Source organism: Syngnathus acus, chromosome 12 (assembly GCF_901709675.1).
Source record: "Syngnathus acus chromosome 12, fSynAcu1.2, whole genome shotgun sequence".
In the NCBI taxonomy this organism is placed as follows: Eukaryota; Metazoa; Chordata; class Actinopteri; order Syngnathiformes; family Syngnathidae; genus Syngnathus; species Syngnathus acus.
The window spans coordinates 5,846,901-5,868,755 of NC_051097.1; the positions used below are offsets into that span (position 1 = coordinate 5,846,901).

The window sequence follows — 21,855 nt, forward strand, 5'->3', positions numbered from 1 at the left end:
CATGTGGAGGGAGGGAGGCGAGTGCGACGGTGCAACTACTGCACGAACAAATTGCACTGATATTTTTGTTTTATTTGCGTGGAAAAAAAATCACCACGTAATCAATAGTATGTACAATATGTCTTTATTTACATAGATGATGCCATCTTTGAGGCATGACTGCTTGTAAAGTGTAGTAGATATTTGACAATTCAGCATTACGCCAGAAGGGACAGCAACGAATTTTAATCATGCGCAAAAGCGAGTCGAGAAAGAGATTCTCGCGTGAATAGTGGCACGAATGGAAGATTCTCACTTGCCGTGTTATCATCAAAACCGGCTTTTTAAGCGATCTGATTGGACATTTGTCAAAAGCTGCAGGATCGCCACTATTTTGACTGTGTCTTGCAAAAAAATCAATAATTCCTCATCAAGTCGAGGTTATTTTACTTTAACCGATATTCGGACCGGTACTTAGCGTGCTGCTATTAGCTACATGCTAACGAAGGTACAACGTGAACGGGAATATAAATATCGTATTTTAATATAACAACAATGAAGTGCCATTACGAAGTCCTGGGAGTGAAACGGGACGCGGACGACGACGATCTGAAGAAAGCATATCGTAAATTAGCCCTGAAATGGCATCCTGGTCAGTGGCAGGTGGCTCACAAACCGTCCATTCTCTATTTTATATAGTTTTAATTGTTGTCATCAAACAATTTCAGATAAGAACTTGGATAAGGCCGAGGAAGCAGCCGAGCACTTCAAGCTGATTCAGGCAGCCTATGATGTCCTGAGTGACCCACAAGAGAGAGCATGGTAATTACCGAGCTGTTCACTATTCTATTACTATATAGTAATTTTATTACTATATAGTAATCATGGTATAGCAGAAAGGGGGCACCCTGCTACTTGAAATTATTTGACACCAAGTGGTGCTAGTTCAAAACAATTAAAATGGCATTTTGTCTAATTGGCCACTGTTACATTGCACATAATTTTCCTTTAAAGAGAAATGGGTCCTGGTTGTTGTGGGAATTTCAAACTGCTGCTTTTTGTCAGGTATGACAATCATAGGGAGGCTCTGCTGAAAGGCGGCCTGAGCGGCGACTACGAGGACGACAGCACCGACCTGCTACAATTCTTTACTGTCACCGGTTACTCAGGCTACGGAGATGATGACAAGGTCGGTGATTGCTAAATTGCGCTGAGAGATGATTAAAGATGATTGCTGATTAAATGTGCCCCCCCCCCCTTCTTAGGGCTTCTATGCAGTCTACAGAAATCTATTTGAATCAATCGTCAAGGAGGAGATGGAGCACGGAAACGTGGAAGATGACGATGATGACGAGGAGTTTCCGCCCTTTGGGGATTCTCAGAGCGACTACGATACAGTAAGTACCGACTGTAATGTATATATGCAATTTGAGGCCTGGTGAGACGCAACCGCGCATTATTATTTGATGACGCCATTTTGTGTCAAATTATATGGCTCGTGCTTTTCACTTGGAGGGCTGTTTCTGGGAAATTAATTGGGTTCTGTATTTTGTTGTTGTTGTTTTTTTAGGAGGGGGGGTGAAAACTAAAAACTCCCCAAAATGAGTAGATTTGTGATTTGGAATTGGATAACAGATGGATAGAAATTGAAAAATGTGTAATTATTGTTTTTTTCTTGTCTTTATTTTTGCAATTTATGTTGGATATATTTATGTAAATATCTTTGGTATAATTTGTATTTATTAATTAAATTCTGGTATTCCCGCGGCGCAGGTGGTCCACATCTTCTACGGTTACTGGCAGAGCTTCTGTACACGGAAGAACTTTGCCTGGAAAGAGGAGTACGATACGCGGCAGGCGTCCAACCGCTGGGAGAAGCGCGCCATGGAGAAGGAGAACAAGAAGACCCGGGAGAAGGCGCGCAAGGAGCGTAACGAGCTGGTTCGCGAACTGGTGGCCTTCATACGCAAGCGCGACCGCCGCGTACAGGCGCACCGCAAGGAGGTGGAGGAGCGCAATGCAGAGAAGACCAAGAAAGCGCAAGAGCTGAGGCGCCAGCAGAAGCTCAGTCAGGCCAAGTAAATGTTCCTCATTGTAGTGCGGTTACGTGGTCACAGTCGAGAGGGAACCCTTCATGTCATTTGTGTTACAAGGCTGGCAGAGGAGTACAAGGAGCAGAGCTGGGCGGCCATGTCGGAGTTGGAGAAGGAGCTGCAGCAAATGGAGGCTCAGTACGGGGAAGAGTTTGGAGACGCATCGGAAAGTGAAGATGAAGAGCTGGAAACACAGAAGACTGTTGAGGAACCGTTAGGTTGGTGACAGAAATATTCAAATCATTCTGACATTACTACTTCCTCAGTGTGGATTAGTCAAAGACCATGGTGCATTCAAAATTGAAACAAAACATTCACCTTTTTGTGCTCAAGCAAAAGTACTATTTAATATAAAAGAATTACTTTGGCGCCATCTTGTGGTGTCAACTGCGCTATCCTATTCACATCAGGACTTAGTCCCTAACACTATTGATTAATTACTTTTGTGAACATGCACCTCATTTAACAGGTCCAGATGGAGAGCAGCTGGATGGAGACACCATCAACCTCGATTATTATGATGATCTCTACTGCCCAGCCTGCGACAAATCCTTCAAATCAGACAAAGCGTGAGTCTCCATTTTTCTGCAAAGTCGCACACAATCAATTTAAAATACTAATAATGAAAAAAAGACATGCACATTTTTCTCCAAAGAAAATGATGCACTGTGAATTAATTTTTGCAATCTTAAAACCTTTATTATTAACTTTGACAGGTAATAAATTTCTTAAGCGGTTATCTCACATTTGCGACTGTTGGCAAAAATAGCAAATTGCTGTCACGGTTCGTCCATGGGCGTGAAAGGTTCGCCAAGAATAAAATTCAGTGCAAACATTAGCTACGATGCTATTACGTTAGCAGCGCGTTCTTGTAAATGTAGTTCAATGGTTGTCGCATGCAGTTCTCACCTGTGCCAGCAGAGGATCTGGTTGCGCAGCTCATAAAAAAGGAGAATTGTCCTTGTTTACGTGAAGACGCCATTCTATTCATTTGTACTAAAATATCTACCCTTAAAAGCATGAGCAACCACGAGAGGTCCAAAAAGCACAAAGAGATGGTTGCGTTACTCCGGCAACAGCTTCAACACGATGATTCACTCGCTCCAAACCTGGACCAACCAGAGGATGTTGAGCAGGAAAGCAAACACTTAGCAGATGAAGGAGAAGAGGAGGAAGAAGATCTCCCAAGACAGAAGTGGGTCCTTGTTGGAAACCGCACTTGTGTGTGGTTTTTTTTCTTTAAATACTGTTGTCCTCCTGAAAACAATACAGATTATCCAAGAAGCAGAAGAAGAAAAAGAGGCAACAGAAGGCCGCCACAGTGAGTTAACCCTAAACACACCAAGGACATTTTGTCAATACCAAGGCATTGTTGAATGATTGTACTGCAAATCCAATTTGACAGAAGGCAGAATTATCCACTCAAAAAATGTAGCACTTATTTTTCCATCCAAAAATGAAAAACTCTTACTTCCTATTCTTGGCCTTTAATGCAGAGCACTTCAGCTGAAGAGCAGACGAAGTCCGCCTCAGATGGTAAACCCATTTCAGAAGAGTATCCCGAAACCTTCACTGAAGAAGTCCAGGGAAATACTCCAGAGGAGTCCTCGAACCCTACGGAAGCCGAGAAGGACGACCAGCTTCCTCCCGCTGAACCCAAGAGGTGTTTTTCTTTCTTCTTTTCTGCTGTTAGATAGCTAGATACAATTTTAACCATGTCTCCATGTTGGCCAGTTCCGTCACGTCCACAACCAAAAAGGCAGAGAGTAAAGACAAACCAAATAATGTCAAGGCACATCCGGGAGGAGAACAGTTTCCTGAGGTTAGTACAGAAATAACAATTTCACTCCAGTCCAGTAGGTAATAATAATGCCAATTTAGAAGTCACACCTGACAGTGTTTTTTTTTTTTTCTCTGGCATCTTAGAAGGCAGTAAAGCTGAGCTGCGTGACCTGTAACAGCGAGTTCTCCACCAGGAACAAACTTTTCGACCACCTTAAGTCCAGTGGCCACGCCACTGCTCTCTCCTCCAATTCGACGGCCTCCGCCAGTCGGAGCAAGAAAGACAAGCGAAAGAACAGATGACAACAATTTTGGTGGACTCAAATAGAAATGGACTGCTGGCCATCACAGCATGCCGTCGTGCATTTCACTTACTAAATGAATACAGTACAATTAAAAAAAACACAAAAGTCAATATTAAAAAAAGGAAAATGTTGCTTCCTTCATGTTTTCTAACTGCGGGGCAGGAGTTTTAATAACCCCACAGTAGAAATTGTTCAGGGTGAATAAGACTGTCCATAAATCCACCCCTCACTAAAAATGATAGTTAAATGATGAAAGCTTCTGAAAAGTGCCTTGCTGTTAAACGCAGACAAAACCCAGAACCTCTAGACCAGGGGTCACCAACCTTTCTTAAACCGAGAGCTACTTCCTGGGTACTGATTAAGGCAAAGGGCTACCAGTGTCGCATTGCTTTAAGAGCGTCTTTATGTTTTAGGATGGCTTTACTGCTCCCACTTGCTTTCTTTGGAGGCATGATTAGGGGTTAATACAATCCTCAAAGTAACGAAAATACAATAACAACGGAGTCAGTCGGCATCCGGGCCGCGCGGTCGGGTTTTCTCGGGTCCTCCCGGCTCATCTCGCGAGGTTCGACCTCCGAATTATGTTCGACAACCGAAGCAAAAAATCTCGAATTTTTTGTTAGAAGTCCGATTTGTTGGAGAACCAGGACGTTCGAAAACCGAGGTTTGGCTGTAAAATAAATAGATGCAGCTGACTGACAAGTGCCGCTATTTGAGCTAATTTTAGAACAGTCCTGCGGGCGACTCGTGCGGTCCTCACGGGCGGCCTGGTGCCCGCGGGCAACGTGTTGGTGACCCCTGCTCGAGACTGTGAGGAAAAGTATCTCCACGTGTAAGACCACTTTTCCATTGAGACATTTTCTTTTGTCCTATTCCACAGCCGCATCAGCCATTGAAAATATGTTTCTGAGTTGGTCAGCCATTGAAGGCAGCGAGTTTCCAGGAAGGAAAAAAAAATATTGTCTTGCGTAGTCTGAGTAACGGAGGTAAAGCGGTTTAGAAAATGAATGGATGGATAGTGTAACAATTATGTAATGTCTTCTTTTTATTGCATTTACACTCGGCAACAAAGCAGTAACAAATTAGTATTAAATCACGTGAGGTAGACGTCATCTTTTATAATCACGAATGTGTTTATGCCTTCATCGCAATGTGTAAAGTTTTTGAAAAGTCATCGTTATGCAACGGAACAGGTTGAAAAGTGATGTACACTGTCGATGGCGCGTTTTTTTGTTTTTTTTTCGGCCGGGCTCATCTTCTCGCCACAAAATTCTGGATGGACTTGTTGAAAACAGACAGGAAGAAATCTGCATCCGCCATCGTGATGCACATGGGCGGTTTGATGCGGAAAATCTGAGGTGGGCAATTTAATGTTTATTGACTAGTAAAAATAATCAATTTTTTTTAAAAAAAAAAAGGAGGGGGGGTGATATCTACCTGTCCATAAAGTCCTCCTTTCCCGATGAGAACGCCCATGTTTTTGATGTCCTCAAAGATGGCGGCCATTTCCTGGGCCGGCAGCGGTTCTCTGCTAGCCTGAGAACATAAGTGGTTGAACATGAAAGGAAAGCTTCAACGAGGCAGTTACCGAATGCGGATGGTGATAACCATGGCAACACATGATGTAGCTACACTGTACTTTTTTTAAGGCACTTTGCAGCTGCTTTCTAAAGTGATTGTCGACCCGAGAATTGGTCTTAAGTGGGGAAAAATCACCAGAAAAACAACCAGAAAAAAAAAAGCACAGTGAAGCATTTTATTTTTCCTCAGAAGACTATTAACAAAGTAATTTCATCTACCTTAAACTGGAAAAACACAGCAATTCCAAATTACATTCTCAACAACATTGATGAGGGATAAGTCCTCTCCGTTTTGCTTCTGTGTTGCAAAGTAAAATTAGTGATTTAAATGCGGCATAAAAAGGATATTGAACACTGTAACACTGCTGTCTTTACGGCTCCAACACCAAAAGGCAGAAAAGGTGCAAATGGGAAAAAAACAATGCCGTTACCTTGTCTCGAACCATTTCCACACCAATCTGCAGGCCTTTGCCACGGACGTCCCCGATGATGTCATACTTGTCTCTGAGCTTGGCGAGTTCCAACATCATGTAGGTTCCGACCTTTAGACTGTTCTGCTGTGTTCCTTCTTCTTGGATAGTCTGCCAAGTGAGGTCACAAACACATTACATGTGTACAACCCATTCATCTATTGATCGGAAATAGAAAATAGAGTTCTCACATCAATGACAGATGACGCGATGGCACAAGCCAGTGGGTTTCCTCCAAAGGTGTTGAAGTGAACGCCCTGTGCAAACTTGTCTGCAATCTCTGCAAGAAAGTCCAAATGACAACAGTTACAAACAAGAAAACAAATATTAACCGGAGAATATAATTTATGAAAAAAAATTGTGTAAATGCTCAAGAGCTGCTTTTGTGAAGCCATTAGTAAAGAATGCACCATGAGGGCCCTTTCCCACGCACACCGATTCAACCAAAAGTCCGCATCTCACCCCGTGTTGTAACCACTGCTCCCATCGGGAAGCCGTTCCCGATGCCCTTGGCCATGGTCACGATATCAGGAAGGATGTCGTGACCTTGGAATCCCCAAAAATGGCTTCCTGTTCGACCAAATCCTGTTTGCACCTATAAACATGATTGCTATCCTTTATTTCAAGAGATGCCACAATGTGCTGGAAAATAAATCACCCCAAAGTGAGCCCATTAGGGTGAGACTTGTTCATCTGGCATGATTTAGTGGAATCATCTTCTCAGATAAGGAATCAGGAACTGATCAACCAACTCAAATGTTTACAGGGGTTAGGTTTTCACTGCAGTGGGTTAGCAACAATACAGGATTTGGGAACAAAAAAAAAAAACATGCAAATATTTTGTCTGTATTTATAGCATTTTTTTGTTAAACATGAAAAACTTGTAAGTGGATGCAGTTGAAGTAATAACGTATCTTCAAACCTCATCAGCGATGCAGACGCCGCCTCTCTCTCTCACGAGTTCGTACGCCTCCTTCAGAAAGTTTTTCGGGTACTGCACAGCACCACCAACTCCCTGCGGAAAAAAAAAAACAGCAATCAGCTCTTTAAATATGAATTAAATCAATTCTGCCTAGCAACAAAGAGTTGTACAACTTGAATTGATTTAAAAAGGAGGCTTGTATGTACACCTGAATAGGCTCAGCAAAGAAAGCAGCAATTCGATCAGGGACGCTGGTAACAAACGTCTCTTTGAGTTGTTCAATGTAGTGCCCATTTGCTACACACTGGCCTGTGGAATACAAACAAGACTTGTATTCTACTCCCTTCCTGAGAATGAAGTAAATGATTGACGCTAGGAGACCTTGAGCTTCTCTTGTGTGACCAAAAATGACCTTTACGCAGATTGTTACCTTAAACAATAATAGTTTTGTTTTTTTAAAGTACGTTACTCAAGCTATATTGATTTAAAGGAATATATTGCTCATCAACGCTTGAATTGACACTGGTGTGAGCGTGATGTTTACCTTGAGCACAGTTACATTCTCTGGTGGTCTGCACAGGAGAGTCCCTGCAGTGGCTTCCCCCCCAGGGACCTCTGAACACATCAGGACACATGGTCTGTTTGGTTTTTAGGGCAAAAAAGCAAATCAGCAGGCTCCACAACGTGTATTGTGCACAGTTACATGTGAGTAAAATCACACAGAGGGGAAAATTTGCCTTCATAGACACATATTTGAAGTATTAGCGCAGGAAAGACAAATGCAAAGACTATGTGAGTACAAACCATAGAATTGGAAAAATATGTTGGATTATTGGACTTTATTTAACCTGTTAAATTTATCCTGTAATGTATTCTCGTAAATTTGACTTTATTCTTTTATTCCTTTTTTCCACGTAACACTAACAATTTATTCTTGTGTTATTCCAACTTTAGTCTTCTAACAGTGATAATATTAATATTCCATATAAATTCCTTCTCATAATTCTATGAAATCCTTGCCACTTTATTGTAATAACATTATTACTGTTTTTTAGTAGCATTACATCTTTTTTTTTTTTGCTCTCTTCTTTGTGTGTCCCTAATGGGCTTTCTTAAGTGTCAGTAAAATTCTGGGATAAAAGAAACATGATAATGATCTTTCACACGATGGTGCTGAAAGGAAGTTAGTCATACGTACGTTTGTGCAGCCTAAGCCGATGGCGACGGGGTACTTGTAAGCTTGTTGTGCAGTCAGACCCATGCTCTGCGGGCTACCTCCGTGATACGATCCTCTGAAAGCAAAATTGCAATTCAAAAGTCTGTGTGCTTTCAATCAATGTTTCTAAAAGGAGTTTTTTTTTCCTAGCCAGGAAAATATACATTAGCAACCCTAGGAAAATGAGAAATGTTAAAAACCAGATACCTGAAAGTGATGATGTCAAAATTGCCAGTGTACAGTCGGGCCATACACATGGCAAGGTCGTTAGCCTCTGAGCCGCTATTGGTCAGGTAGATTACCTGGATGAAAAAATGTAGATCGGGACTTTTTTACATAACATTGTGCTCACACCCACAACGGCGCAAACGCCCGTTTCTAATTTGCACTAAACTTATGCTGATCAAAAGAAATGAGCCCAAGGGCTTTTTCTCATAACCTTACAACTTTATTCTTGTAATATTAGGAGGGGTTTTTGTCATAACAAGATGAGTTACATTTTAAAAGATTTAAACTACATTCTTGCAACCTTACAACTTAAATCGATATAGATACCTTATAGACGGACATGTTTCGGTTTCTTTACATTGAGCGATACTCAATTGGAAGCCACGCTTCTACAATCCTCTATGAAAAAAAGTCTTGGCAGTACCTTGAGAGGATCAGGCAAGTTGGATGCTAGTTTTTCACTGTACTCGTGGATAGTAGGATAAACGTAGATGTTGGTGGTGTGTACAAGCTTCCTCAGCTGCTGCTCCGCCGCCGCCGTCACTTTTCTGCGCCCGACACAAGTGAGTCAGTTTAACCGTCAAAACCACAACAAAAGTGTGAAGAGAAAAAAAAAAAAAAGTCATCTACGGGTGGCAGTGGCCCACGCTGACTGTGGCCACGCCGGCAAAGAGATCCAGGTAGCGTCTTCCATCCACATCCCACAGCCACTGCATGTGACCCTGATGGATGCACACCGGCTTCTTATAGTAGGTCACCTTCATGGTCATAGGATGGCAGATGGTCCGACGGATCTCCATCATACGCTCTTTGGACATCCCCTGAAGACCCAGAGTGATTTGACCATCGCATATCATCTTTGGGGACAATATTTTCTGTAACTTTCTAATTTACCGGGAGGCGGACTGCGACATGCTTGTTGTCACCTTGTATTCTTGTGGTGTGAAGTTGCATGGAGGCATTTCCAACAGGTCTGCAGAAGTGGTTTTCAAGGCTGATTTCTGACACAACGGCCCTGTGGAAGAATGGAGGTCAATGACCCCAAAAAAGTGGTCATTCGGAAAAAGCATGTTGATAGTCATTGAACCAGGAAGAAAAAAAAAGTTGTGTTCAACATCATGCTGTTTCAGGAAACTCAATTGGTATATACAGTCAAAACTTGTTGTGATGAGAATTATACAATTTTCATGCATTTTAAAGGCCTTGACCCCAAATTGAAGAACTTTTGAAACAGGCAACATTACGAGCATTTCCTTTCACAACTTAAAACAATTTGTATGTGTCTTAAAACATGTGACGTGCTTTCAAAATACCAAAATAAAAAATTATAACATATTGGATTAATACAAATTAATATGATATATCATAAATCAAATATAATATTAATATAGATGAATTAGAACACTTCACATCTGTTTGTTTATATATATATATATATATATAAAAAGAAAATTCAGATATTTAAGATAAGAGAAAATACATACAATTTAGTTTTTAGGATTTTCCATCAATATGACCAGCAGTATGCAATGGTTAACCTGACTAGTTACACAGTAACTAGAGTTAGTTTCCTAACTTGGTGGTTTTAATGATTTATGTATATTAATGGTTTTATACTTTTTTTCTTCTCAGTGCCACGATAGAAACTGTATAGGACTGACACAAATACAAAATGTGACAACTTTTGTCATCTTTATATGTCACACTTGCCATACTTGGGTTGTGAAAAATAGGGTGATTCTTATCTTTCATTGCTGTATCGACCCAAAGTTTCTTTGTTTGTTGCCTATTATTTGACATGAAGGAAATTGTGCATACAGAGCTACATTTATCTCTGGTATTCAATAAATTACTGTTTTTACCATTGAGCACAATAAATATATTATGAAATGCATCTGTGGACACATCTGCAGTTGCCACGTTGAAGAACATTTTTGTTGTTCTGGTACCGTTGGAGTGTTTTTGAGGAGTTACCAAGTACTTGAGACAGTATTGCAAAGATTACCAATTTTAGGGAACCTTCAGGAAAAGAAAAAAAAAAAGACAGGTGCGCAAACCTTCCTCATGATTCAGGATTCTATCACCGCCAAATTTAACAAAAACGATTTCTTACAAGATGGTGCCAGTTGGTCCTTATATTCAAATTTCTCTTTCGTGAACTACTTCCTCCTCTCTTTTGCTACTTGTGTGCAAAAACACGCGGTTGCGATGTCAAACTCACCTCCTGCGGTGTGGTATTTAATCAGGCCTCTCAAGGGCGCGGAGCGACTCCAAGCTACCTTGTGCATTTTTTTACGTCTTCTTTAAACTCAACACGTATTTTGTTTTTTTGCTGAATGTCACATAGATCGTCGCGGGACGAAGGCGAGAAGTTCTACCCGAACCCTACTAGAGTACAAAGTGTTTCAGAACGGAGGGTGTGGGGATGGTAGGCGGACTCTAAATAGCCTGCGGCCATTGCTTCGCCAGTTAAGATGGCAGGCTGACAGCTTGATCGACCAGATTCCTCTCTCTCTCTCTCTCTCTCTCTCTCTCTCTCTCTCTCTAGAGCGTTTTCCCACAGTAAACTTGCTTATCTTATAAAGATGAGAACCAGATCGGGTACATTTATTATTACAGTGACACCAGCAAAAATTGTGTGTTCGTTTTCAAATTCACACAGTCAACTCATTCATTCATTCATTCTTACTGTTTTTCATTCATGCATTCATCCGAACTGCAACAACAATAGTCAGACGAAACAATAGTACCACTTTGTTCCCAGCCAAAAACATCCTTATAGAAATGACATAGCAGGTACATTGTATGCTTCTTTGGACACATTATTTCACATATAGAGGGTCAGGTGTTGCATTGCTACTGCGGCAATATAAACCACATTTGTGCATTGACTTATAAATATTTGTTCTATGGTTATTATCGTGTTTTTCTCTCCGCATCACAAAACCAAAAAAAGCCAAGAAAATGTTTTGGCGGTTCGATTGTACAGTCACTCAATAATAAGCTATAAGACACAACCTTGAAAATAATTCAGTCTGAAAAACAGATTTATAACGGGAAAATCACCTAATGTAGATTAAAATAAATAGGTATCGTAACTGATTAATTTATTGTGTATTATTCTGTCATATGTGTGGAGTTGATTAATTGTATTTTGGAACAATTAATACAAATTTGACTGTAGTTGGCTGCCCATACTACAGCCATACAGCACATACTTTGTGGTAAATTGGAAACAAATAAAATAAAAATGTTGAGTGAACTTAAATTTCTAAAGCGACCAACCAATAAAATGTTCAGTTGGGGTATTCAAAAAAATATATTTCGTTTTTTTTCTTAAATATATAAGTAAAACAACTCAGCAAACTGTTTTGAAGCGAAGAACTTGCTTGCTTTGTTGTGCTAACGAAAATTGTTGACATAAAATTTAAATTTAAAGTTCAAACTTAAATCACTTTTACACCACACCCTGCCAAAAAAAACAAGTTGTGTTTTGTACAATGCTTTGCATTTGATATATATCACCCCAGCCCAAATAACACCAAATACTCAAGCTTACAAATATAAATACCTACAACAAGATGTTCTGCTTTGTTATTTTACATGAGGTCCAAATTATTAGTAGAAGTCAAAATCCTACGTGAAAAGTCATGTTTGTTAAAAAACAAATCCAAATTTTGCAGGCGTAAAGGCTTGTTTTTGGTAAAATATTCACTTTGCGTTTATCAAGTTTTTTGAAAGAGTTAGCTTACTCATTTTTTTGGTGTATGAAAAATTCTGGGTCTCAAGTGCATGAAAATGGAGTCTGTCCCAAATTATGAGAATAACGTAAATGCCCGCCCCTAAACATAAGGACACTCAGGACGTTGTCAATGGAAATCCATTGGACGCGTCGACATAATCGCTTGCTGCCATGGTGGCGCTCTTCTGGCTCGTGGCGCCAAAGCTCATCCCACCCTCGTGCCCGTCCGCCGTTCCTTCCGACACTTTCTGGAGCAGCAGCAACATGTTGTCGCTGCCCACCTGCTTCACCCGGCTGTAGTCTCGCTTCTGAAAAGAGGGCGGCGGGGAGCAGTTCTCCCTCGGCTGGAGGATGACCACGTCGTCCTCCACGACCGTCTGCACGCCCACGTACTCCACGGACCAACGAGCGGGCGAAAGTTTGTGATCGGACGCGGCGATGTTGACGTCGCTACGGGCTTTGATTTGCTTGCACACCTGCGAGGGCCCCAGATGCTGAGAGAGGCTGTCGGAGAGGCTGTGAGAAGACCGCTTGGGGGGGCTGGTAAACACAGAAGTCCATGTCCTATCTCTCGTGTCTACCCTCGCATTCTCCCAGTCTTCCCGTTTGGCCCGCGTGCCGTCTTCGTGCTCTTTGGGCCGGCCGCACTTCTCCATCAGCAAGGTGTGACTATCACAGCTACCCCGGCCCGAATCGCTGTCGGACGCGGAGCTCTCCGACGTAGAGCTTTCCGGCTTGAAGCCGCGCCCGTCGAGGTCCTTGCTCCCTTCCAACATGGCCTCCCGCTCCTCGGAGATGTACACTTCCAGATACTCCACCAACAGGTCCTCGTTATTAGACGATGACATTAGGGGAAAGTCGGACAGTACCAGCGCGTTGAAAATGTCTTTAGAGGTGCCTTTCTGCATGGGAAAAAGAAATTTTGAGGATCTCAGTGTTGGGAAAAAAAAAAAAAAGGTTAGTACCTTCAGAAGCTGTTGATCGAATCCTTTTATTTTAGGACCAGGGACTGGTGGCAGGAGGCAGTGTTTCAAGCTTCTCAGATAAAAAGAAAGTGAAACATTAGAAACAAGACAAAAGATCTCAACCAAGGCTGAAATGATCAATAAATGTGTGGTGACAAGCATTGTTCTGTTGTCAACAATTTTCCTTTCTTTATTTTTCTTTTTACCTGCGACTATTCATGTGCAGCAACCAGGTAATGAGGAAGATGGAAGTGCAAAAAGCTGTGATGATGATCCAGGCTGATTTTTCTCGAGGGACATCTGTGATGTGCAATTCAGGGAGAAACATCACAAACCAATCTTCTGTTTGGACTATAATGTACAAGGTTACAAAACAAAATCTTTACGTGTGATTTCTTACAGTCAGGAAAAAAGATTTGGGACTCAGAGCTCCATTCACTCCAAAAGCCGTGGTCGGGTTTGCAGCGCACCTGAACGAGGTACAAGGTGCCGGAGCGAAGGCTAAAAATGTTGAACAGCTTCTGCTGGCCAGCCACGTGAGTCTGAACACACACAAGGCAGCATTTTCAAAGGGTCTGATAATACTCAAACTGAATACAATGGAGCACAGAGCGCTGCCAAGATTGGAAAAAGAGCTATTGAAAAAAACGATTCCCAATGTATGATGGTTGGAAGTCACTTTCCAGTTCACAATGGATGACGAAAAAGAAACTGTTTTCACACATTGTTGTCGGATTGGACTGTATTGTAACAGTGACCCGATCAGAAAATGTCTTCTTTACAACTAAAATAGTTTGAAGAAATGGCATCAAACAATATTTTAAAAATGCTGCGTGTTACATTTAAGTCCTCAAAACTAATAGTGAGGTTGGTTTTTAGCTACTACTAAACATCAAAAAGACATTTTGATGCACGTTTGTATCAAGAGTTTTATTTTTTTTTCTCTCAACACGTGTCAACCCCTAAGTTTATCGGGAATTAGTTTTGTAATTTTTGCATAAACCTACTAAGGGCAAAATCAAAACAACACTTCCGGCATTTGTGCTAAAGATCGGAGATAAAAGCGCATTCAACACAAAGCGGGGATTTTATACAGTGTCCTAATCCAAAGGAACAGCTGGCATTCGGACCGAGGCGTTTCAGCTCAGGTTTCAACCGTTGGCTGCTGCCTCGGAGACTCCCCTTCAGAATACGATACTCCGAGTCGATGATGGTAGCAATAACGTGGATAATAGGTTACCTGTACCTACCTCCCACTCGTTTTCCCCCTCGGACCGGATACGAAGCTCATAGATGAGTGTGATCCAGCCAGAGCGAGTGTCGGCCTGACGGGGCGGCTCCCACACCACTCGCAGGAAGGGCCAGCCTTTGTCCTCCATGATGTTCAGTGACACGTTCTCAGGAGGGTTGGGCTGGACTGCAGAGAAAAAAAACATCCATCCATCCATTTGGAGGTTTTCTGTGACTAATCAGATTGTGACTCAAGAACCAGTTGGGTCCTCACCGATGTAGACCACGTCGATGTCCACCGGGTCGGAAATGGCGCTGCCCAGTTGGTTGGTAGCCACCACGCTGATGATGTAGTTGACCCAGATGGATGTGTCGTTCTTGTTGAAGAAGCACGAGTTCTCGCCGCCAGTGGAGTAGTCGGGGCACTCGTGCACAACGTCAGAGCTGGAGGCAGGAGATGGGGAGCGGGAGGACCGTTAATGGGCTGAGGAAGCATATGCTGATTATAGGGGGTTGTTTCTATAAATGCAGCCGCACATGAAATGAACGCAGAAGTGCAGCGTGGTTAAATTGTTCTCAGCACTGAGTGGCTGAAAGATTGCATATGTGAAAATTGTCAAATGCATTATAAAGCACTAGGCAAGGCAGGCAAGACAGCTTTAGTAGTGTTGTTCTTCATCATTCACTATTATTATTATTATTCGGCTTCTTCTATTTTATTCGCTTGCATTTTTCTCATTCCAAAAAGTTTCAGTTTTCGTAAAATTCTCAAATTCACGGCAAATTTTTCTCCATTTATTCTTAATGGCACATTTAACATTTCATATTTACGTCGTTCCAGTTTGAAATTCACATCATTCAGTACGTTCAATTCACATTGGGGAAGATTTTCAACATTCCCAAAATTAAAAAAATTCACGTTTTCACATTTAAAATTTGTGCTAAATTTGGCAAAAATGTGTTTTTCCCTTGTAATTGCTACATTTTTCAACCGATTCAAGCAGTTCCAACTTCCAACTGTTCATCCTTTGCCTACCTATTCCAAAACTTCCCCCTTACCAAAAATTAAAAATTTTCCACTTTAAAATTCACGCCAAATTTTACAAAATTGTGTTTTTCGCTTCTAATTCCAACATTATTCAACCGATTCAACCTGTTCCAAATTTACACATCATTCTGTAGCATACCCCAAGTATTTATTCAGCTTCTTCGCCTTCACACGCAATTCCTCCTGAAATTGCAAATTCGAGTTTCTTCCATATAGTGCTTCGCGTAATTGCAAAGCAACATTTAAAGGCAAAATATTATCAAACATCCATCAGTCCATTTTCTGAACCGCTTATCCTCATGAGAGCTGCAGGCACCTGAACTGCTAACATTTTAAAGCAAAATGATGTAAGACATTTAAAAAAAGAGAAGAAGACATTTAAAAGAAATGAGAGAAAAAGTAGTTGATCAAAGTTACTACAAGGGAATTATGCTGACCTTTCCTTGTGGTAGTACAGCGCGTACGTGGTAGGCAGTCCTCCGTCTGAACCAGGCTGCCACCAGCAAGTGAAGGTCTCTTTTTCGGGAGAGCGACAGCTGGTCAATGTGGGCTTCCCCGGCGGACTGAGACCTGAGAGGCAGGTAGGGCGGAAGCTTTAGATCAGCGAGAGCCGCGACCCTTATTTTTCTCATGGTCCAAGATCCAGATTGGGTCACACGTCACAATGACAAAATTCTGAACTTTAAAACAACCAGATTCGACTATCAGGAAATTGTGAAGGTATCCAGCTTAGAGAATGTACCTTTAGCGTGTGGTGTGATGGACAGCAACAGCAGGCAGGTCAATTCCAGAATGGTTCTCATTGCGGCTCAGGGCACCACACAATTGACGGCTGCAAGATGGATAGAAATGACCAACAATGATAAGTGAGGAGTTGTGGTGTTTTTGAAAGTCATTCCTGCTTAAAAGATTTTATGACAAAAAGACCTACGGGATTGGAAAGTATAATATCACAATCAAATATTTATGTTAAATCATCATGTCACATGAACAAATTCCATTTTTGTTTTTGAAAAATGTCTCAATATTATGAAAAAAATGTACAATGGTAAAAGTTCTCAAAATTAAGACTCAGACCAAAGCAATACAAATTTTGTTTTTCCGCCATATTGTGGAATTTTGGTTGCTAGGGAGTTATGTTTGAGTGAGATGAGAAGCTTCACTTGACAAAAGTTGTGCTTTAATGCTCTCTTGTGGCATGAACTGGAAATTATAAACCTGAGCAAACATCATTCTTCAAGAATACAGCAGACTAAAAAACCCCAAAAGGTTTTCATTATAGATACGGTATTTTGCTCTTTGTGGAAGGTTACATGAAGGATTAAAAATGAACAATCCTCTCCATTTATGTCTAGTGTCAACCTCTGCCAGCTGGCACATGCAGTGTAAACAATTGCATAACTGGGCAGAAGCTAGCTTTTAGCATTGCTAGTTCACAGCGTGACCCTTTTTCATCTCTGAACCTGCCTAAGATGGCTGACGCGTGCTTCACCTGAAGCGCCATTTAAATGCACTCTTTTGGTGATGCCTCATTAACGTCGCCCATGATCTGGTAATTGGCATTAAGGTCACACCACTGGATTAGCCTCCCGCTGTATATAGCGGCGCTTGCGTAACTGGAGGGCCCACACCCAATAAGCTGCTAAGAAGACAGGAGAGAGCCACAAAACAATGTCAACTATAAAGTCTTTCAGTGCTATGCAGGGACATGTTTCAACGTGTTAAACCGCTAAGTGGCCTAATTATTACTCTGAGGTATGATTGACCTCATCCCGAATTGTTAAATCTAAATTTCAAACTGTCACATGGTGACACCCCGGTGTAATCGGAACCAATCAGAATACAGAATGAAAACTGGCCAACTGAATCCCCATAACGTAAATGTGGCGGACCATTGGTTCAACTTCCATCCATCCATTTTCTGAACCGCTTAGTCCCCACGGGGGTCGCGGGTGTGCTGGAGCCTATCCCAGCCGTCATCGGGCAGTAGGCGGGGGACACCCTGAACCGGTTGCCAGCCGATCGCAGGGCACACAGAGACAAACAACCATTTGCAATCGCACTCACACCTAGGGACAATTTGGAGTCTTCAATCGGCCTACCAAGCATGTTTTTGGGATGTGGGAGGAAACCGGAGTGCCCGGAGAAAACCCACACGGGCCCGGGGAGAACATGCAAACTCCACACAGGGAGGGCCGGAGGTGGAATCGAACCCGCACCCTCCGAACTGTGAGGCGGACGTGCTACCCAGTGTGCTACCCAGTGCGCCACCGAGCCGCCCATTGGTTCAACTTCTACATTTTAAATCAAGACAATCGCAGTGTTATTTAAAAATTGTGCCTTCTCACTTCCATTGAGTTTTATAGACCGATTATGGTCAAGGTGGGTGAACATGCTGCAGGCTGGATTGAGCATTCACTGCTGTTGTCAAATTGAATATAACAGCACAAGGTTAGTCACATTCAAACCTGCTCACGTGGATTTTACAAAATGCTGCTGATTTAAGACCACATACATCTCTTTGCAAAGATGGATATCTATAGAGCTTTTGAGTTGGGGTCACTGTTGAACTGGAGCCTTCCTCAGATGACTTTGGGCGAGAGGTAAAATTTCAAATCTCTGGACAATTTAGACTCCTCAATCACCCTAACGTTCATGTTTTTTTGATACACAGGAGGAAGCCGAAATAGAAATAAAATCCACCTTCCTCATTTGACGGACACACACAGACACACACACACAATTTGCCGTTATAGGCCAACCTGCATGTTGTTGTAATTGATTTAGAGAAATCCTTTCTGTAACATTGATGCCCGTAAATGTGCTGCAATGGACTTCCTTCCTTTAGCCTGTGCAATGAAGGACTGATGTAGCCACGAATATGACTCAAGTACAAAGTTAAAAAGCAGTCATTTTGGTTTTAATTCTTTCCTTTGATTTTTTTCCCCCCTTTTCTTTTAGAATCTCGCTTTGAGACGGGTCTAAGTGAACAGACAAAGCAGCTGATGTAAGAGCAGCAGCAGTAAAAGCCTTCACAGAGGTACAGTGGAGTGCAAACAGTCATTAGTAGCCTCTAAGCCATAAAAGCACAATTATGTTTCAATCTTAAATAAAGACAGCCTAAATTGTGTCCAAGTACTACTCTATATTACATTTGGCCATGAACATTCTATGGAAATTCAATTAAAAAAGAAGCCTTTTACAACCTTTTAATCAATTAAATTTTAAAAGGCCACATCAGTGTCATCAACTAAAAGCCGACGACCGCGTTGATTTTTTTGTGTAAATGCAGTACGGACAGGTGAGACTATTTAGCTCAAAACCGACCAGTGGAATACACATCTAAGAATATTTAGAGCAACCGGTCAAAAGGACAAAAAATTCTGCAGTCACACTAACAAGCATCCATTTGGTGAATGTTAAATCTGATTGGTTAAGAGACAACAACCACAACTTGATATTAGACATTATTATTCTGGTTGTGTTAAGGGCCAGCAATAACAGCAATGAAGGCTGTGTAAGCTGCAGTAATTATTTTTTTCCCAGAGGATAAAGACATCTGTGAATATTATTATATTGTCTGTCTACATTTGTTGCTGCACCACTTGTGTTCAAATAGCATTCGCACTAATTAAATGTTCCATGCTATTCTGTTGGCTATGCTCGTTTTGATTGACAAGAAAAATGACAAGCCGAGCTTGAATGCAAGCCATTAACTGAAGAGTATACGTATATAGAAACACAGGTATGGTAACAGCGGAAAAGATTTAGTGTAATAGCCAACATCTCTCTAACTCTCAACCTGCTTGAACCAGACTCAAGTAAACGCCAGCAGACAAGCAGATCACGGAAATCCCATTACGAGATCTATCATAAGGCTTTTAAGCATATGCAATGACAATTCAGCTTTTACTAAAGGTAAAATTGTTTACTTTTAAATGACACTGGCAGAGAGCTATTTGTTTGTTTAAAATGTTGTTATAGTTGTTGTCCTATTGAGAGCTCTCCTAATATTTTGGTTCGGTCCTAGGAGTTAACATGTTACATATGACCTTAATATACCAGCTACAAACACATGGAAATAGATATTTACTCATTAAAATGTGTGTGTGTGTAATTTTCACTCACATGCAAGCACAAAATGAAGGGTGGGGGGGAACAACACTATGTGTTAGTTCCTTTGCAAATATTGTCAACTTGCAACAAGGTTGCCACAATTGTAAAGTTAAATGTAAATGTTATATTATTTTAATGATATTTTTATTGAAGTAATAATATTCGTAAAATATTTTATTTGTCTCTATATTTTGGCAATTTATAGTTGATTAGAAATATATTTATGTTTTAAATATTTTTGTAAATATTGGTGTACTGCTTCACTTATAATTGATATTAAATAATATACAATTTCAAACATCAAATATCAAACATATATACATACTACACTTAAAAAAACTCTACAATCACATAAAAATATTGAATTTCACTGTATATCGTGCTGTTATGCATAATGCATGTACCTTCAACATCCAGGTATGAGTCCACTGATGGAACATCTGCCCTGTAGGATAAATTTTAAAAATTTAAATCAAAATGAAAACTTACCAGATAATCAGTGTTTCAGCATATGTCTGTGTCAGCCGGCGGTGGCACTCCACACAAGAGCGGAGTGGTCCAAGTAATTCTCCACGGAGACGAGGCAGACATTAGTGGCAGAGCCGTACGTTTGGTTCCGCCTTAATGTGGGAGGAAACATCGCAACATCCCTCCGCCTCCCATTAGGGGAGGAATGGGAGGGGGCGGGGGGCTGTTACGTCCAACAGGCGGAGTTGAAATACAACAGCAACAATTAACAACAATAATATTAAATGTCAAATAGAAAATGATAAATTATAATACATACGCACATAATACTGTATATATATTATTTCAAATCAGGCACCTTATCTCATAAATTGGTACAAATAGAGTGAGCCGTTATACCGAGTAGATATACTTGGTAGGCCTTTGCATCATGTCAGCACGTCCATTGACAATGTTTATGTGCATTATTTGGGGGGAAAAAACTACTGTGAGTGAGCTTTGCAACCACCAATGGCTTTGTGACAATCTCCGCTTCAGCTGTGCTTAGAAGCAACGGTATTATATAATGATGCCATCTGCTCTCCAGTACAAGCAAAAGTAAACAGCAGGATGAATGCCGCTGCAAATGCCCATTGGTGCCCTGGGTGCATGGACGTCAATAGTTTCCGTTCCATTTCCTCACTTGTCCCTCCTGTTAGTGGGTGTTAATAGTATCACAGCGCTACAATGTGAATAGATATGACTATGCTTGCTGATTCTGACATTTTCTTTGAGGAAGAGTGGGCTGCCGATGATAAAAATATTCATATATCCTTGGTGATATTGCTTTTAAATCATTAAAGTGCCATTTTTGTGCAGAACCACGATCTATATTAACATCGTGGTGACATATTGACATCTAGCGGTGAGATTGGGAATTGGCAAAACAGCACGAAAAGCCAGGGACACTCTCCCATTAATCATCATTTCATTACACTGTACTTTTCTTATGTACTTTGAAGTGAAAAAAATTACAGGCTACTTCAAAGTTGGAAGGTGTCGTGATGTAGGGGCTTGGGCATAAGCTTTCAGATTCAGCCTTAAGCCTTTCGACAACCCACAGCATTTATTATATTATCTGTGAATATCGGCGTATAAAGGTTTGTAAATGTAAATGGGCTGTTTCAATAAATATAATTGATTGATTTATGGATGTTACGCTGTTTGGTGTTATTTATAAATATGACCATTACTTCGTTGCTTCTTTGAAAGAAAAAATCATGCAACTGTGAACTTGACTGAAGAAGCCTACTATACTACTCCAACGAACAACTAATCATAATAATAATAATAATTTTGCATGTATCATTGTTGTCACCTATGACGGTATCTGGGACTGAGAATGCCGGACCTGTACGTAAAGTTTCCCACGCCGACTTGAACTTTAGCCATTACGGGTAGTAAATAAAGGCTCCCGTTGCAAATTTTGGCTAGGTGTTTTAAGCCCCGCCCCCGACCTGTCCACCTGGAGAACTACATACAATAGCAAACTCCTCGCCACGTATTAAAATCTAATACAATGCGTGCACGTAATAGGTATGATGTTATTTGTCGTGTTCAAGTTAGATAGATTGCGAGACAAAAAAAAAAAAAATGCAATATTACAGCTCCACACCCCTCTACAACATTCTAAGACGCTAGCTTGGCTGGGAAACACCAGGGCACCCCCGAT

General features: G+C 41.2%; 3 protein-coding genes across 7 annotated transcripts; 1 reads left to right on the forward strand and 2 right to left on the reverse strand.

The window, feature by feature from the left end:
- The first annotated feature begins 234 nt into the window (after positions 1-234).
- dnajc21 (DnaJ heat shock protein family (Hsp40) member C21) lies at positions 235-4,290 on the forward strand. 2 transcript variants are annotated; one of them, XM_037265508.1, is made up of 12 exons: positions 235-631; positions 708-801; positions 1,045-1,168; positions 1,245-1,376; positions 1,753-2,057; positions 2,133-2,290; positions 2,542-2,641; positions 3,091-3,267; positions 3,345-3,393; positions 3,569-3,735; positions 3,807-3,894; positions 4,002-4,290. In XM_037265508.1, exons 1-12 carry the CDS (start codon positions 535-537, stop codon positions 4,155-4,157), a joined length of 1,647 nt encoding a protein of 548 aa, XP_037121403.1. In that variant the 5' UTR covers positions 235-534; the 3' UTR covers positions 4,158-4,290. The 2 variants fall into 2 exon arrangements, with proteins under 2 accessions (XP_037121403.1, XP_037121402.1); XM_037265507.1 differs by having other exon boundaries at positions 237-631; positions 3,999-4,290.
- Positions 4,291-5,184: 894 nt separating this feature from the next.
- Positions 5,185-11,031, reverse strand: agxt2 (alanine--glyoxylate aminotransferase 2). 2 transcript variants are annotated; one of them, XM_037265510.1, is made up of 14 exons: positions 10,797-11,031; positions 9,470-9,590; positions 9,206-9,396; positions 9,000-9,123; positions 8,555-8,649; positions 8,330-8,423; positions 7,676-7,769; positions 7,340-7,440; positions 7,132-7,224; positions 6,672-6,804; positions 6,401-6,489; positions 6,171-6,320; positions 5,597-5,695; positions 5,185-5,512 (listed from the first exon to the last, which is right to left on the reverse strand). In XM_037265510.1, exons 2-14 carry the CDS (start codon positions 9,527-9,529, stop codon positions 5,411-5,413), a joined length of 1,425 nt encoding a protein of 474 aa, XP_037121405.1. In that variant the 5' UTR covers positions 9,530-9,590; positions 10,797-11,031; the 3' UTR covers positions 5,185-5,410. The 2 variants fall into 2 exon arrangements, with proteins under 2 accessions (XP_037121405.1, XP_037121404.1); XM_037265509.1 differs by having other exon boundaries at positions 9,502-9,590; positions 10,797-11,029.
- Positions 11,032-11,161: 130 nt separating this feature from the next.
- prlra (prolactin receptor a) lies at positions 11,162-20,297 on the reverse strand. Of its 3 annotated transcripts, XM_037266007.1 has the most exons (10): positions 20,166-20,279; positions 18,492-18,541; positions 16,303-16,392; positions 15,998-16,130; positions 14,787-14,956; positions 14,533-14,699; positions 13,683-13,824; positions 13,489-13,582; positions 13,283-13,352; positions 11,162-13,219 (listed from the first exon to the last, which is right to left on the reverse strand). In XM_037266007.1, the coding sequence occupies exons 3-10, from the start codon at positions 16,361-16,363 to the stop codon at positions 12,434-12,436; spliced, it is 1,623 nt and encodes a 540-aa protein (XP_037121902.1). In that variant the 5' UTR covers positions 16,364-16,392; positions 18,492-18,541; positions 20,166-20,279; the 3' UTR covers positions 11,162-12,433. The 3 variants fall into 3 exon arrangements, with proteins under 3 accessions (XP_037121902.1, XP_037121901.1, XP_037121903.1); XM_037266006.1 differs by lacking the exon at positions 18,492-18,541 and having other exon boundaries at positions 20,166-20,297; XM_037266008.1 differs by lacking the exons at positions 18,492-18,541; positions 20,166-20,279 and adding an exon at positions 17,053-17,474.
- Positions 20,298-21,855: the final 1,558 nt, after the last annotated feature.